This window comes from Hibiscus syriacus, unplaced genomic scaffold (genome assembly GCF_006381635.1).
Source record: "Hibiscus syriacus cultivar Baekdansim isolate YM2019G1 unplaced genomic scaffold, ASM638163v2 tig00112471_pilon, whole genome shotgun sequence".
Taxonomy (NCBI): Eukaryota; Viridiplantae; Streptophyta; class Magnoliopsida; order Malvales; family Malvaceae; genus Hibiscus; species Hibiscus syriacus.
Window position 1 is genome coordinate 152,813 of NW_024063340.1, and position 15,582 is coordinate 168,394.

At 33.7% G+C, this 15,582-nt stretch overlaps 3 protein-coding genes across 4 annotated transcripts; all 3 read right to left on the reverse strand.

The window, feature by feature from the left end:
• Positions 1-1,398: 1,398 nt before the first annotated feature.
• Positions 1,399-4,392, reverse strand: LOC120179929 (tetraspanin-20-like). 2 transcript variants are annotated; one of them, XR_005521654.1, is made up of 7 exons: positions 4,016-4,392; positions 3,378-3,477; positions 2,973-3,053; positions 2,768-2,872; positions 2,159-2,365; positions 1,523-1,627; positions 1,399-1,425 (listed from the first exon to the last, which is right to left on the reverse strand). XR_005521654.1 is itself a non-coding variant. In XM_039185380.1 (6 exons), the coding sequence occupies exons 1-6, from the start codon at positions 4,318-4,320 to the stop codon at positions 1,586-1,588; spliced, it is 840 nt and encodes a 279-aa protein (XP_039041311.1). In that variant the 5' UTR covers positions 4,321-4,392; the 3' UTR covers positions 1,399-1,585. The 2 variants fall into 2 exon arrangements, 1 of the variants encoding a protein (XP_039041311.1); XM_039185380.1 differs by having other exon boundaries at positions 1,399-1,627.
• Positions 4,393-6,851: 2,459 nt separating this feature from the next.
• LOC120179878 (S-protein homolog 1-like) lies at positions 6,852-7,289 on the reverse strand. Its single transcript, XM_039185345.1, has one exon. The coding sequence runs from the start codon at positions 7,287-7,289 to the stop codon at positions 6,852-6,854; it is 438 nt and encodes a 145-aa protein (XP_039041276.1).
• A 756-nt stretch (positions 7,290-8,045) lies between these two features.
• Positions 8,046-11,187, reverse strand: LOC120179940 (putative vesicle-associated membrane protein 726). The gene is made up of 5 exons (XM_039185388.1): positions 10,998-11,187; positions 9,587-9,728; positions 9,159-9,279; positions 8,919-8,981; positions 8,046-8,482 (listed from the first exon to the last, which is right to left on the reverse strand). Exons 1-5 carry the CDS (start codon positions 11,185-11,187, stop codon positions 8,336-8,338), a joined length of 663 nt encoding a protein of 220 aa, XP_039041319.1. The 3' UTR covers positions 8,046-8,335.
• Between the last annotated feature and the right edge of the window lie 4,395 nt (positions 11,188-15,582).

The window sequence follows — 15,582 nt, forward strand, 5'->3', positions numbered from 1 at the left end:
TTTTGATTATTTTCATCCACTAGGAAGCTGCCACGTATGCACCATATCTTATTTGTTTGGATAATGTGATTCAAATTTTTGTACTCTAAGCTAGTTTTCATTTTTCTTTAAACGAAATTAAAAATATTAAACTTGTGAGAGGAAATACGTTTGATTGTTGGTCAAGTTACTCATCTTTATTTTCTCATTTTCCCTTAGGTCATGTGTTCTAAACATATTAAGATCACTATCTTTTCTTCCCCTATTCTCTAGATAGAGTTAGGATTAAATTTAAAATTTAGGATAAATTATTTATTTAGTACTTAAACTATCAATTTTCATCCATTTTAGTACATAAACTTAAAAAAAATCAAAATCATACATAAAGTTTAAGTTTTGTTTCATTTTTAATACCCATTCAAAATTTAACGTTAAATTTTAATTTTTTTTAAAGTATAGGTACTAAAATAGACAAAAACTAATAGTTTAAGTATTAAATGCGTTAAGTTTTTAACAACGGGTATTAAAATGAAACAAAAACTAGACGTTATGTATGATTTTAATAAAATTGAAAGTTTAGATACAAAAACAGACTAAATTTATAGTTTAGGTATTAATGCGTAATTTACCCAAAACGTTATAATATTAAATTACGCAATAGCTTATAAATGTGAATGAAAATATTTTATGTGAAAGATTATGTTAATAACCATTGAATTTAATCGGTTAATGTCACACGTCTCATATAATATTGTAAATAATATTTTTATAAATTTATTAATTTTCAATAAAAAATTAACAATTGTTCTAAAATCCATAAATTCTACCGCAATATACCAAGTGACAATAATATTTATATATAAAAAAACTTAACTGTAAAAATGAATTAATCCAACTTCCCAGTTTGAAGATCTAATTGGTTTAATTATCCTATTTGAGAATTCGATTGCACATAAAAAACCAGAAAAATACTCCATAGATTATTGATGAAGATAGAAAATGACGTAAAGATTTAAAGAAAAAATATCACACCAGTGTCAATGTTAAATATTTAATGGTCGATCACTAAATTAAAATTAAAAATATTAGTGATGCTTCTGTAAAAAAAATAGTTAGGTGACCCTAATTAAAAAAACAATAGGTTGGTGATTACTAGTGTAATTTACTCGAATATTTATTAAATTCATCCACCAGCGCAGAGCTAATGCTTATGATGAGTGACCGGTTCATTCGTCAACAGGCAACACAGTCCAAGCCTCAGGGAAACAATAGGGTTGACGAAGAGGCGAAAAGGAAATGAAATCAACAACGTTTATACAACATTCACTCAAACAAATCATTTCAAATGACAACAAACAGGATATCAGTAACACCAGATTAAATCATTAGAATCGGTTCATAAACACGATTATACAGTCGGTAATACACACGAACGAGTCCAAAGACCTATGCAAAACATCAAACTTCGTTCGGAAATGCCAAGAACTTAAAGGAGTGAGATGATATGTACCTGATTGGTTTGAAATACGGAAGATACAGCCGCCTGTGACATAGAGATGTCTCCTGATCATCGTTCTACTTCAACTTCATACTTGCAGATGGCCTTCTATTTCAGTGAATTATAGTTACCGCCACTCTGCAATCCAAACTGCAATATACAAAATTAAATGGCATGATATAGGAAACAACTATAAAGAAGTCATTGCAGCAAATGGAAGATACAAGGGGAAATACAACTCGGTGTTAACTTGAAGTTACTGCATTCTAATACACGAAAGTTATGTTGAACAAAGTCATGAACAATTACGAACTGCATATGTATTCAATCATTAGCCATTTGCTATTAAGATTCCGGATTTTCATGCAGTGTTCAATGGCTGTGAGTCGGAGCAATAATTTGCCACCTGATCACCAAATACTTCAATAGATTACTAGAAAAACTCGCACGTAGCATGCCAGTGATGAGATCCACTTTGGTATGAAGACAACTTAAAGGAACCAGTTCCACAGGCAGTGATCATCATTCAATCTCGAATTAGATGTTGGCATGTCGCATAAAGGATTTCACATCATACAGAATAAACTAATAAAACAACAAGTGAACCGTCACATATAACTAGCGTGCCAGCCATCTTTCTCTACTAAAGATGAGTTATATAAGCACTGAAAGTCGGGATACCTTTTCTCTCATTCGTGAACCCCACATGTTAGATTGTGCTTCCCTGCCATCACCCTTGGCCGACGTAGATGAGTGGCTAGACTGAGGGTTCAGGAGTGGCTCCCAAGTTCTACCTCGGTCACTTTCATAATCATCTTCCTCTTCGATGTCTCTTCTTCTAGCAGAGACCATTGCCCGCAAAATTATTGCTACTAGCAAAGCTAATGCCTGAAACATTGAAGGAATATTGATTAGAGTAAAGAAACCAGAAGATTTATTGGGCATTTAGGTGAGAACTTATCTTTTATTTCCTAACAGAAAACAAGATCCTTTCTATCTAGCCTTTGGATTTAGTTACCACAAATATATATATATATATACACACACTAAAAAAACAGTTCAGTGCTACAAAAGCTGAAACCCAAAATAAATACTTTTCCAAAACATGGTCAGAAGATCATTGCATCATAAATGAACTTCAGTAGAACCTTCATCTGATGAAGTGCAATGCAACAGGTCAAAAAAAGTATGTACTTATTTAGTTACTACATTTCTTTTGATAACTGCAAACAATTAATTTAGAATGTTTAATGTCATAAACTGCAGGAAAACATGGGTTAAAAGATATACCTGAATGATGACCACGCCAAGGCCAACCCATTTACATATATCAATGTTGTCTTCGACAAAAGATCGGAAGCTATCAAGTTCCCCAGTTGGGTCAAATGGAAGATCCTGTCATAAAATATGGTATTTAGCTGTAAATGGTAACCTGCACATGATCAAAAACATAGCATCTCAAGCTAAACCCAATGTACCAAAAAGAAAAATATACCTTCTCCCACCTACGGTCAATTGCAATAAATGCAACCAAAGCAGCTTCTATTAGAATCAAAACAATTTTGAGAAGTGTATACTGGCAATTTTATCAAGGAAAAACATTACTGGAAAGCAGTCCGTTGGATACTTGGCTGCGGATATAGAACTTAAAATCCCCAAGTTCTTCTTTGTCAATAAATTTAACAAGTACTTAGTTTTAGACACAATTAAAAGTGAAAATGTAGAAGATGACATATTGAGTTTTGTGCTTCAATAAATAGAAAACCATAGTCTGAAATTAGCTTTTTTCGTTAAAAATAGCTAATGTCTACTGTGGAGATGTTCACAATCACTTCAGTTTTAACTTATCTTTAAGCCAATTTCACCAGAAAAAGAAATGTAAAGACTCCTGGTAGGATACAAAACAAAGGCAGCATCCATTAACAGATTCAGCAGCTATGCAACCGATGAGAGTAACGCAAGATAGCGCGATTCCTATTCCCATAAAAGAGTATATGAACCTGAAACAAAGGAGAAAATCATCAAAGTTTGCAATCCAAATGTCTAACCGAAAGCACCAGAATAAGCAGACATTCTATAGTTGTGAAATAATGAATTGAAAGAGACACATCAAATAGCAGCAAGAAACAACCAACATCTAATGCAATAATCACAAACTTTACTCTTTATAAACCTTTTTTATGAAGAAAAAAAATCACCAAATCAACTAGCCAGTGGTGTAATGGTAAATTACTAACTAAATATTAAGAGGTAAAAGAAACAACACAGAAGACAACTAGAATCGAGCTAGCAATTTTGATGCATGGCACGATTTATTGGAAAACTTAAGGAACTTCACCTAAGTACAAATCATTAAATTACATGATCAAAGGTTTCCAGATATACAAGTCTTAAAGTGAGTTTATTAACATGTCCTCTCAAAAACCCCTCACAAACAATTAAAGTTCGTCTTCTTTGCTTCCAATTTTGTTTATAGCATTTAATGCAGTGTCCAATTATATGATTTCTTTTTAAAAATGGACTAAATGGAGGAAATACCAGGGAGCAGGTAGCTCAACGGAGCTCAAGTTTAACTCGACACCATCACTCAACCCGACAGCTAAACCGTCGAAAACCCTAGCTGCTTGAGCTCCAATCTCCGGTCCCGAATTGAAGAGTGTCGAATCCGGTACAGAAGAAGACGGTGACGGCGCTAAAGCAGGCGGAGAAATTGGGACGTGATGGTTCCACTGGTCCAGCATCCATATCGAGTAGAGAACAATCGATACTCCAACGAAAGCTTGGAGAGAATTCAACAACTTTAGAACAAACGCAAACGATACGTGGCAGCAGTTCGTCTGCATTCCCTATGATTTTTCAATCGATTTCGACTTCAATTTGCGTTTCGATCATTTGATTTTGGGAAGTAATGAGATCGAAACTGCGTTTATCGACATTTTGCGGATAATTACAACTTTTTAATGGGTAAACTACATGAATAGTCATTAAAATTTGAACAAGTTTCTCTTTTCAGTACTAATGTTTTAAAATAACAATTTAATCAATAATATTATCAATTTATAACAAATTAGTCACTCATCCGTTCACCATTGTTAATAAGATAACAAAACAAATCATGATTGTTTCTCGTCGACTTTATATTTGCTTCAATAACATTTTAGAGTTTTGAGAGACTGCATAACCAAAAGTGCATGTAATTTAATTGTTTTATAATAATTGAATATTAAAATCTTATTGCAATAAAATTATTGATCTATTAAACTTTCCTTTTATTCCACTAAGAATATTAAAAAACTACAGCAGCTTTTAACTCATCTTCTTCCCTGCATGTTCACCATTCCAAGGATCCCACTTATATTTCAAACAATACTCCCTATGCTGGTAGCTGAACAAATAGACCCCGTCGTTTTCCGACATCACGGCAGTTGTTCCCGCCGCACTCCTCCGTGAAGAACTTATCGTTCACCCAGAAAACGTCGAGTTACTTTTTGACACCGCTCCACCACATGTGGCAGGAGTAATTGGTCCAGGAGAAGAAATCGGTGTGGAACGTCCAGTTGAACTCGCCATGGACGGGGACGTAGCGGAGTCCGAGATCGTCGTCTTTGGATCGGCAGTGAGCCTCGAGCGTCTCGTTAGTGCCGGTGAACACGTTGATGACGTGAACGTGGAACTTGTTCACGATCGAGTAGGCGACGAGTGACTGAACCATGCACAGAGCCAAAACCAGCAAGATGTTGCTAACATTGGGGGTGGGATTCATGTTTGCTGTAAAATGTTCATACATATCAATTTGCTTGTGCCCTTGGGTCCTTTTCTATAGAGGAAAAGCAAGTGAAAGTTACACAAAAATTACCATACATCCCTAAACTATTACTCTTAATTAAAATTGATTCATAAACTATGATTTTCATTCTAAATTAATCTCTAAACTTTTGAACATTTCAAATTAATCTTCAGAAACTACAATTGTCATGCTAAATTTGTCCCTAAATTTTATGACATTCCAATAACGTTCCCCTTATTACAATCTAATCCGATATAGAAACAGCTCTCAGTGATCGAATAATAATAAAAAAATACTAAATTGTAATATCAATTTGCATTGTATTTTTCCTTATATTCAAAGGGTATCTCTTCACCTATATATGACCAAAAAACATTAAAAACTCAGGATTTTGTGAAGTAAATAAGGCGAGAAAAGGACCACAGACTCAACAGTTACAAGTTGTATACGTTGACTGTTGAGTATAGTTTATTACTACTAAATGTAAGTTGTTCTTTTAGGGTAAATTATATCCATCACTATTTAATTATTTAATTATGGGAGGATTTCAATTTGATCACCCTGCCACAGATCTTTTAATCTTATTAATCAAAACACTTAATTATTTGTCACAGTTAACAAAATTGATGTAGTTATAAATTTAGTCATTATTACAACTTTCACATTTTATCAATTTGATCTTAATTTTAAATTAGTTCAATAAACTTATAAATTCAAAAAACTTAAATTGTAGTATCACGATCACGACTAATATCTAATATATTGGTTGATTAGTCTGGATAATGTCACACTTGGAGAGGTGGTGGACATTAATCCCGCTTTGAAAAAGAAAAGAGAGGTCATAGAGTTTAAAAGTGATAATGTTTCACACTCTATGTCTTTTGAGAAGATGATAATAACTACATTAACGGTTCTTTAACTGCCCAATTTCACGTCAAGCACATAGGTGGTAGAAAGGATGAACAACTGTGACAAATGCATCATGAAATTGAGTGAGAAAAATGTTACTACTTAGAGAGATGACGGGTGTTAATTCCCATCGGAAAAGAGAATGGTAGTCCAAGAGTTAAAATCTATTATAGATATAAGTTTTTCATCTTATATATAGTATTAGAATTTGAATCAAATTATCTAAATGGTTAAAAGAATCATAGTTGTTCCTAGAGGTCACGTCTTCGAACACCAGTAGCTGCATCAAAGTGAGAAAATGTTCATTATCAAATGGTTGAGAGCATACTAAAAAGTTTAACACTTGATCCGATTATTTTTAACAAATGCAATCACGCAATCCTTAAGTTGTCGTAGCTAGATGTAGAAAATTACATGAAGTGATTATATATATATATATGTGTGTGTGTGTTTGTGTGTGTGTGTTTAACATGTATGCCAGATATAAGGAGGAAGATAAACATGACCTTGGAAACCATGATAATTATTGACGCTTTTTAGTAACCGTCGCTAAGCCCAAAGAAATTATTAGTAGAGAAGATAAGGCATTTGACTAACCTTAGATCTAGTGTTTATTAGCAATGTTTTTATAGGAACAGCTTAAAGAAACCGTAATAAAGCTGTTTACAAAAATGGAACTCAGTCTCGGAGCAGTCCTGGTTTCCATCCCCGACGAAACTCGTCGGTATTTCTAGCAAGATCTTTGATATAAACACCATCATCCTTGGCAATCCAAATGCAATCTTTCCATGCACACTTGTGGAACAAAAGCACGTCTTGCCAGAACACCTCCAACGAGGCGTGTGCCCCATCCTTGCTCATGTAGCACCAGAAGAGGGTTCGACGGAAGATATGTTGTCGAAAACTCCAACTGAAATCGGTTCCAGGATCCAGATACCGGCCACCTAAATCATCATCCTTGGACTTGCAATGGACGAACAAGGTTCGGCAATCGCTCAATCCGTTAACTACGTGAACATGCCACCTCGTGAACTCCGGAGGCAAACCCTGTCCGTGCGCAATGAAAATGACTGCGAATGTGACAACGAGGAGGAGGAAGCCATTGAAGGAGGACATTGTTTGAAGATGCATTTCTCAATATTTTTCTGATAAGAACACTCGGTTTTACCTTTGATTATATAGCTAAATCTTGGCGCGGGGGAGGGAATTGAAGGGTTTTTGAGAGATTGCAAAATTAAACGTGCTTGTAATTTAAGAATGTTTAATAGCAACATAGCACCATGACTGGCTTAAAAAGGAATATGGAGAGTTCAAAAATGGAAGACAAAACATTTTAGTATTTCGGTTATTACATAAATTATTCATGTAATAATTTAAAATCGTGCATATTTGCGGTTTTGCAGCCAATTATCCAGAAGTATAAATAATACAATCAAGGACGAAGGTATATACCCCCCAGAATTTTAGTATAAATTCCCATTATTTTGAATTTAGATAAGTTATCCATCCCAATATTTAATCCCAACCTAAATAATTTTCTTCTAAAAAATACTTATCATTCAATGTAAAATACAATATTCGTTATAAGTGATTAAATTTAAGAGCGTATTAACTACTAGAGTTGGCAGCATAAGCTGTTATATATAGATAGATGGTTTCAAAAACGAACATGACGTCTTCGTTTTTTTTTTTCACTCCCCGTTATTCATAACACCAAGGGTGTTCCCAATTCCAGCCTACTTCTTGTAGGCTCGATTTTGATACTTTCCCGTATGACCATCGATTTCTCTAACTCGAATACTATTTGATCTAGTCGAGTTGAAAAATATATTTTAGATCATAAAACGAGTTTCAGCAAAAGCTCGAATACTTTAGAATAACTAGAAAATACTTCCTTCTATTCCTAAAACACATTTTTTTTTCAATTTCCCAACATACCATGTATCCACACATCAACATACTATTCAAAAAGAATCCAAAATTCAAACTTATATTCTACATGCACAAAGTCTTCTGACATAGGCTAGATCTTTAAGCACATGTAACTCAAAAAAAAAAAGAAGAAGAGGAAAACTTTCACTACAAGCATCATACATTACTTGTTACTGCAGCAATTGCGATCTATGAGATGGCAGTGGGATATAGAGTTGACAAACAATACGTCAAGTGCATTTGAAGCCATGGCAAACGGACAGTACAATGATGAGAATCAAAGCAATCAGGATTCCAAGAACTATCAGCTTTATCTTCATGTTTTGAAACCACATCTTTCTCCTCATCTGGGTTCCCTGCTGCCGGAAATCTTGTGCCTACAATGCCCAAAAAAACAACAAATACCCCTCATTATCTATAATCTATAATTTTGAAGCACCATTAGGAGAATCATGCAAGAGATATTCTGGTTTACTAATTGAACAATTTGGCTAGCTCCTGAATATTTGAGAACTAGTATTGATAAAAGCTTTTAAATGAAAGAAATGCAAAACTGAATCGCATGTGCTCAAGGATCCCACATTTAACTTAACATTCATACCATGGAGATGCCTTGTGAAGCTAACATTAACAGTTTTGTTTTCATATTTTACCAATTAGTCAAACAACAAAACAAATTACTGCCCTACATGTTATGTTGTTTCAACTTTTCATTTTTCGTAGATTTCATATGCCTAACACAATTCCGGATATGGTTCTATCCATAGTGCAAATATTGCTTAAAGTAGAACAACATGATATTCATTTGCTGACCTGGGAGCGAAGGTTTTCTGTTTTATCCACCAGAAGCTCAATTTTCTCGCCACGGTCCAGAACCTGCAAAATAAATGTTAACAGAAAACACAAACAAAAAAAGATCCCGAACGCTTGATTATCATTTTCCATATTTTTGTCAAGCCGGACTTTTTCACTTAAAAACCTCACACCACACGACAGTCCATGTTAGCATGTGCATAAAAAAAATATGAAAGATGACAATAAGTCAATAATTACCTTCTCAATATTTTCCATCATAACTCCTTTGACTTCTGAAACTTGAGCTTTCACCTTGGCAATCTTACTAAGCTCCTCAGGATGATCAATGCAATACTGCATATGCTCCTTCAGTTTTGGCCTAGATTAAAGATATAATAAACGTAGCTATCAATGTCCTTGATAACCAAAAAAAAAGACATTCTCTTTAACATTATTGCTCCAAATCTTCATTTTCAAGCAATACTTGTGTCCAACATATCCAGTATATATGTACATGGGTACAAGAATATGACCCTCCAAGAAGGGAAGGATCCTCCAGATACCTGGATTTTAGAACAAAAGATAAATTGGACATACCCGTAAGTGTAACGGACACATACTTGCATCTGACACCCAAACTCAAGTCCGGATAACATTACTCTTTAAAGTAAAGGAAAAGAAAATACCCAAACTCCTTGCTCAAGCTGTTTGCAGGAGCAGCTGCAGCTTTTCCTCCACCATATCTCTTGGTAAAATCCTCTTTAATTTTCTCAAGAAATGCCATAGGAACCTGTCGGCCAACAGATTCAATAGCAACCACACAATAAGCTGCAAAGAGGAAGGAGGTCAATTCAAACAAATAATGAAGTAACCTTGTGTTTATGATAAAGGATGCAACAACACAAGTTGTGAAGCAACAAGAAAACATCATGTGAGCACCAAATGTACCCAATTTGAAATGAATGCCTAGGCTCTCAGTCTTTCAATGTATGAACAAAACATTAATGGACCAAACCATCCAGTGCTATGAAGCAAAGACACTTCTGTTAAAAGGAGTGTCCAAGTATCAAATGCAAGTTTGACACGGAAAAATACGTATAGTAATAACACATCAAAAAATACAAAGAAAGTCGGGCATGGTCAAAATATGATCGTGAATTGGCTGGACAGTAACACACCCAGAACACAGAATAAATTTTTTTTCTTTCAAATATGAAATAAACTATAAGCAATTTGATTCTGGTGGGATTTTTGAAGATTCAAGTTATTAAATAATAATAATAATAATAATAATAATAATAACAATAATAATAATAATACAATTATCATGTTCATATCTAATAAAATTCACCTATCAGCATGTCTGTATCATATTGTAGGACATTAATCATTTGCTACAAGTACTTGTATCCTCAAACTACATAACATGTTAACAATTCTTTCATATATAAATATAAAGTATAAGCAAACAATGCCTTCAAACTAAAATTTGGAAAGCACACAATCAGCCAATGGTACACTTTATTGAAATGACAAAAAAAAAAGCAAAAACTTAAAATCTACTCTGTTCAGGCCACTAGAAGCAAGCAAAAGTGAAAAATTAAAATCATATTTGGCTAAGAATGTGAAATTATGATTAATTTATCGCACACATTTATACATAATAATAGTTCATATGAAAGTGCAATCATAGCATTTCGGTTGCTTATAGAATATTTCAAGTTTTTAGTTTTCAATTATCCTAAAATGCTAGCACTTGATTTTGTATCGAAATGCGACCCACTGCTATTTGCTTCAATGTGTAGCTAAGAAGGCCTAAATAACAATATTTCTATGCGGATTTAACTCATTTTAATCGGAAAAAAACTCAATCTCTTAGATAAATTTAAATTTCTAGTTACAAATACTACAAGTTTAATCATTTTTATTCCTAAAATAGAAAGAATACAACTGATTTGTCAACAACAACGATAACAGAAAAAAACTTCGTCGTCGATCAAAGAAGCAGCCAAATAAGGCAGATCACAGAGAAATCGATAAATAAAATCGAAAAATTAATAAAATTAATAAAAATGAGAGATAGAGAGGAGAGATTACTGAAGCCGCTATCGACAAGATAGTTGAAAGTGTGTCCATCGCAGTTGTAAGTGAACTTGTTATTTGAAGCAGGAAGTTTCTGGAGACATTGAGAAGCTATGCTGGTGAAGTTGCCGGTGAACTCCGTGTAATCGGCTAAAACGACCGTGCCTCGCGCCACGAAGGCGTAGATCAACGACTGTTGCCCCATCGGAAAACAACTCCTCGCCCACTGAGATGGAACCGAAGGAAAAGAGAGGAAAGATCGGAGATTTTAGATTCGGAGAGGGAAAGAAAGGAGACTTTCCTTTGTCTTTTCGGCTTAGATGAGAAGCTAAAATTTAATCTTTTGGGCCTCCCGATTAAAGGCGCAATACATTATTTCTTTTCAATTTATTCCCTTCCATGGGATAATAATACATTTAATCTTTAATACTTACATATTCTTTCAATTTGATCCTAATTTTATATAATTCAGTAAATTGTCCCTTTACATTTACAAAACCTAAAAATTCAACCCTCATTTTAAGAACATAAAACATCTCTAATACATTTAATCTTTAATACTTGTATATTCTTTCAGTATGGTCCTAATTCTATATAATTCAATAAATTCACCCTTTACATCTATAAAACCTATAGATTCAACCCTCATTTTAAAAATATAAAACATCTCTAATACAATTAATCTTTAAATATAATAATAAAATGACATAATATATATTTTTCAATTAGAATAAGTGTATTTAATTTTTAATGCTCACATAATCATTCAGTCTGCTCACATAAAACATCTTTCAGTATGTCTCAAGTTCGAGTTCTTGTGTATGCAGACAATCTCTACTGGGAGACTCACCCACCAAAATTAGGTACACAACACCAGTCAATCCAATTAATTAGGACAAAACCCTAAAATCAAATAGGAAACAAATAAAAAAGAAATTTACTTAAAGTTTGATACTCTCCTATGTTGATATGTCAATATAACATGATTCATGAGTATTGTTGTGTGTGTGATGTACTATGCTATGGCACACAAATATGTGCAAGTATACACAATTGAATAAATAATATAATAGTGAGTGAGTTTCGTCTCCACAAGGATTGGAGGGATTTCCAAGTTAAGTTATTGCACTTAAACTAAAGACAATAAAATGTAAAATGGTATAAACAAGGTGATGTAAATGTTGTGGAAAAGTATTGAAGTGTGATGAGTGTGAAATGCGATGAAAATAGTAAAGTAAAGAATTGGGTGTCCAAGATAAGACAACAATACGACCTCACACATGTGGAACTCTCAAGATGGATAAATGGATGGGTTTATATTGGAATCCAATGTTTTTTTCCTCAATGAATGCTTAACATTTTCTAATTAATACGATGCTCAAAAGTGTTTTTCTAAGTTGTTTCTAGGTCATCTCTATTAAGAAATCTGACAGTGAAAATGCTACAACAAGATATTATCAATTAAGCCCCACACTTTTTAGTCTTTGAAACTCTTTCCTTATCTCTAAAGCGAGTTAGGGTTTTACTTCCTAGCTCAACCCCATTTTTCACGTATATCTAAGCTTAACTCTCTCGATATCAAGCATCAAACATAGATAAAGGCTACCTCTCGAAAGCCCTAACAAATCTAAACAATAAAACAGTGAACAAAGCATGTATATGAACTGGAAATGTTGCAGATGAAAAAAATAAAGAACAACTAAATAAGGAAGAAAACTCCCAAGCCAAGAGTTGTTGTGGACTGCCGTGAACCACCCAAGTGTCATTGCTTCTCTCAAAGGCCAACAAGCTTTATCCCTTTGGAGCTCCAGTAATGTAGGTCACCACGATGAAGAAGAGAAGAAGGAAGAGTGGCTGCCTCTCACCTTCTCTCTCTTATCTTATAAAACTATTCTTTTCCTAGGGTTGAGTGCCCTAATTCCTTTTGTACCCTAAGAGAATATTCCTTTCACATGTGTGGGTTGGACAGTTGATAGAGGGTATTCACATGTGACAACTGGTAGCAACAATAAAATATCTTTAGATATTTATCATTTTCTGCACCCAGAAATACTGTCCATATTGCTGCAGCATTTTTCACCCATAAATGTTATTCAAAATGCCATGACATTTTCCAATTGTCCTCAATTTTCTTCAGCTACACAAATCACCACTAAAATACTACATTTTTCCCATCAAATCATCATTTATAAGCTAATTAAATACCAACTAGCAAACTACACCACAAGTATGATAAATGCAATTAAATGAGCTTGAAAACGAACAATAACCTAAATAAAAAGACATGAAATATAATCTTTTTACGGAGTTATCAAGTATGTAATTAGAATGCTACTTTACGCCATTTGGTATATATTAAAATACATTGCTTAAAATCTTGAAAAAATTGTATTAACACGTTTAGTTCATCAAATGATGTATTGGGATGTATTAATACTTTACAAGATTACTATTGTTAAAAGAATATAATACGCATTTTATGATTTTTTAAGAAATATTTGGGTTAAATATTTAATAATATACCAAATACCCCAAAGGTTGTACTTTAAAATTTCATTTTGAATTTTGGATGTTTTAAAATCAAAAGTAGTTTGAAATTTAGAGCTCATGAAAAACATTTAGAAAAAGAATGCATGTAAGAAAAAAAAAACAAGGATTAAGCTCCACTTCGTTATCAAATACATACATAACTTCGCCAGGTTATCATTTCCACTTCTAAAACCAGCTCATAAAATGTGTAATATGAAACATTTTGAGATGATAAGGAGAATGTTTCATTTTGAGATGATAAGGAGAATGTTTTGAAGCTTTTTGTGAGCTAATTTCAGTCATTTAGAAAAGCAATCTTATTAAAAACATTACGAAGACGTCGTTCCCGTAGCTCAGTTGGTTTGAGCGTTAGCTCTTATGAGCCAAAGGTAGCGGCTTCGAACCCAGCCGGGACCAATTTTCTGATTCTTATTTGAGAGGCTTTTGAAGCGTGTATTGTTTAATTTACAATAACCAACGTTAAAGGACTTTTGTAAAACTAATTAATTTTAAAGTAATGGTCCCGTAGCTCGTTAGAGCGTTGGTCTTATGAGCTTAAAGTCGTCGGTTCTTGCCCCGACACAACAATTATATCTTAACTTTTTAAGATTCCATATCGAGCTAATTATCCTTTGATTACAATCGGCTCAATCTTTGATTCATAGTTACTAATTATCCTTTTCAAGTGGCGCAAGCTTTTTGACACGAATGAATTCGAAACTCTTAATATCTTTCCTCCTCAACTCTATAGTGAAGATGGCTATTAGACCAGCCGGTGAGGTAATTGATGAAATGATTCATCTCTGGTAGCATCCCATTTTTGTACAGTTCATCGTCCAACCCCCAAATTTTGCCTCGATGTGGAAGCTGATCAGCATTCCCTGTATGTACTCACTTGACTCGACCGCCATTGGAGCTTTTAACTCAAAGGGGACTCAGTCACATTCCAAGCACAACTGGTAACCCTCTATACATGGAGTCGGTTTTAACGACAAGGCAGAGAATTTCTTATGCAAAGGTGTGTTTCGAAATACTCTACCGACTTCATTAAACAAGTGTTTCACGATGAATTAAAAATACCGAGGCTAAGGGAAGTTTTAAGTAGAAAAATAACTAAGCATGAACTAAAGGAATGGGAATGCAGTTGAGCCTAATGGGTTTTCAGCTGGCTTTTTCATGGTTGCTTGGTCTGTTTTTTACTGGCTCATGAATCAATTTGGGGATATTGTAGCAAGCAATTATCTCCTATATGCACTGTCAAAGTAGATCTACGTAAGGCTTTTGATACCATTAGTTGGCATTCTTCTGTTCTTGAGCCTAGAAGCAATGAAGAACAGGTAGAGTCTTAAGGCGCTGAGATTTCCTACTAAGATGGTGCAGAGGATTGAAGCTTGTGTCACTACTCTTAGATTCTCAATATATGTTAAAGATGATGGATTAATAGGTTATTTCAAAGGAACTCGAGGGATTAGGCGAGGAGATCCATTATCTCTTTACTTATTTGTTTTAGCTATGAACTTCCTTTCTAAGTTTCTTAACTTTGCTGCAACCAAAGGCACTTTCATATTTCATTCCATATGTGCAAAGGTCAAGCTTACTCATCTTGTTTTTGTTGATGACATGATAATATTCACAAAGGGCTCAATTGATTCTGCTATCGACATTGGGTGTTTATGGCAACAGTTTTATTCTCTCTATTCCATAAAATATGTCAATTATTAATTTTTTAGTCATTTTTTAAATTATAATTAGTTATTATTTAAAATTTATTATTGACAAAAAATATTAAAAAATATTCAATCAATTAATTTTTAAATATATATTTTATAAAATTTAATTATTTGAAATAATCATCCTCTTCACTTTCTCCCGGGATATGATTGATTTGTACATTCCATTCCATTACCTGAGTTGTCCTCAAAATCATAGAAAATATAATATATTTGATTTTAAAATGGTAAAAAAAAATTCACCAATCTCACTGTGACAGCATCTCTGGATGAAATTCAAGCTAGTCATCAAAATATATTTTACATTACCGACAAAAACCGATTTAAGTAATATACCATTT

Bases quoted from the DNA above. Each gene is read 5' to 3' on its own strand.
- LOC120179878 (XM_039185345.1), bottom strand. From the start codon at position 7,289: ATGTCCTCCTTCAATGGCTTCCTCCTCCTCGTTGTCACATTCGCAGTC.
- LOC120179940 (XM_039185388.1), bottom strand. From the start codon at position 11,187: ATGGGGCAACAGTCGTTGATCTACGCCTTCGTGGCGCGAGGCACGGTC. The intron at 9,729-10,997 runs GTAATCTCTCCT...TCCTCTTTGCAG, and splicing joins TCTTGTCGATAGCGGCTTCA to CTTATTGTGTGGTTGCTATT. The intron at 8,483-8,918 runs GTCAGCAAATGA...TGGGCATTGTAG, and splicing joins CAGAAAACCTTCGCTCCCAG to GCACAAGATTTCCGGCAGCA.
- LOC120179929 (XM_039185380.1), bottom strand. From the start codon at position 4,320: ATGCAGACGAACTGCTGCCACGTATCGTTTGCGTTTGTTCTAAAGTTG. The intron at 3,478-4,015 runs GTATTTCCTCCA...CCTTTGTTTCAG, and splicing joins GTTGAGCTACCTGCTCCCTG to GTTCATATACTCTTTTATGG. The intron at 2,366-2,767 runs GTATATCTTTTA...TCAATGTTTCAG, and splicing joins TTGGCGTGGTCATCATTCAG to GCATTAGCTTTGCTAGTAGC.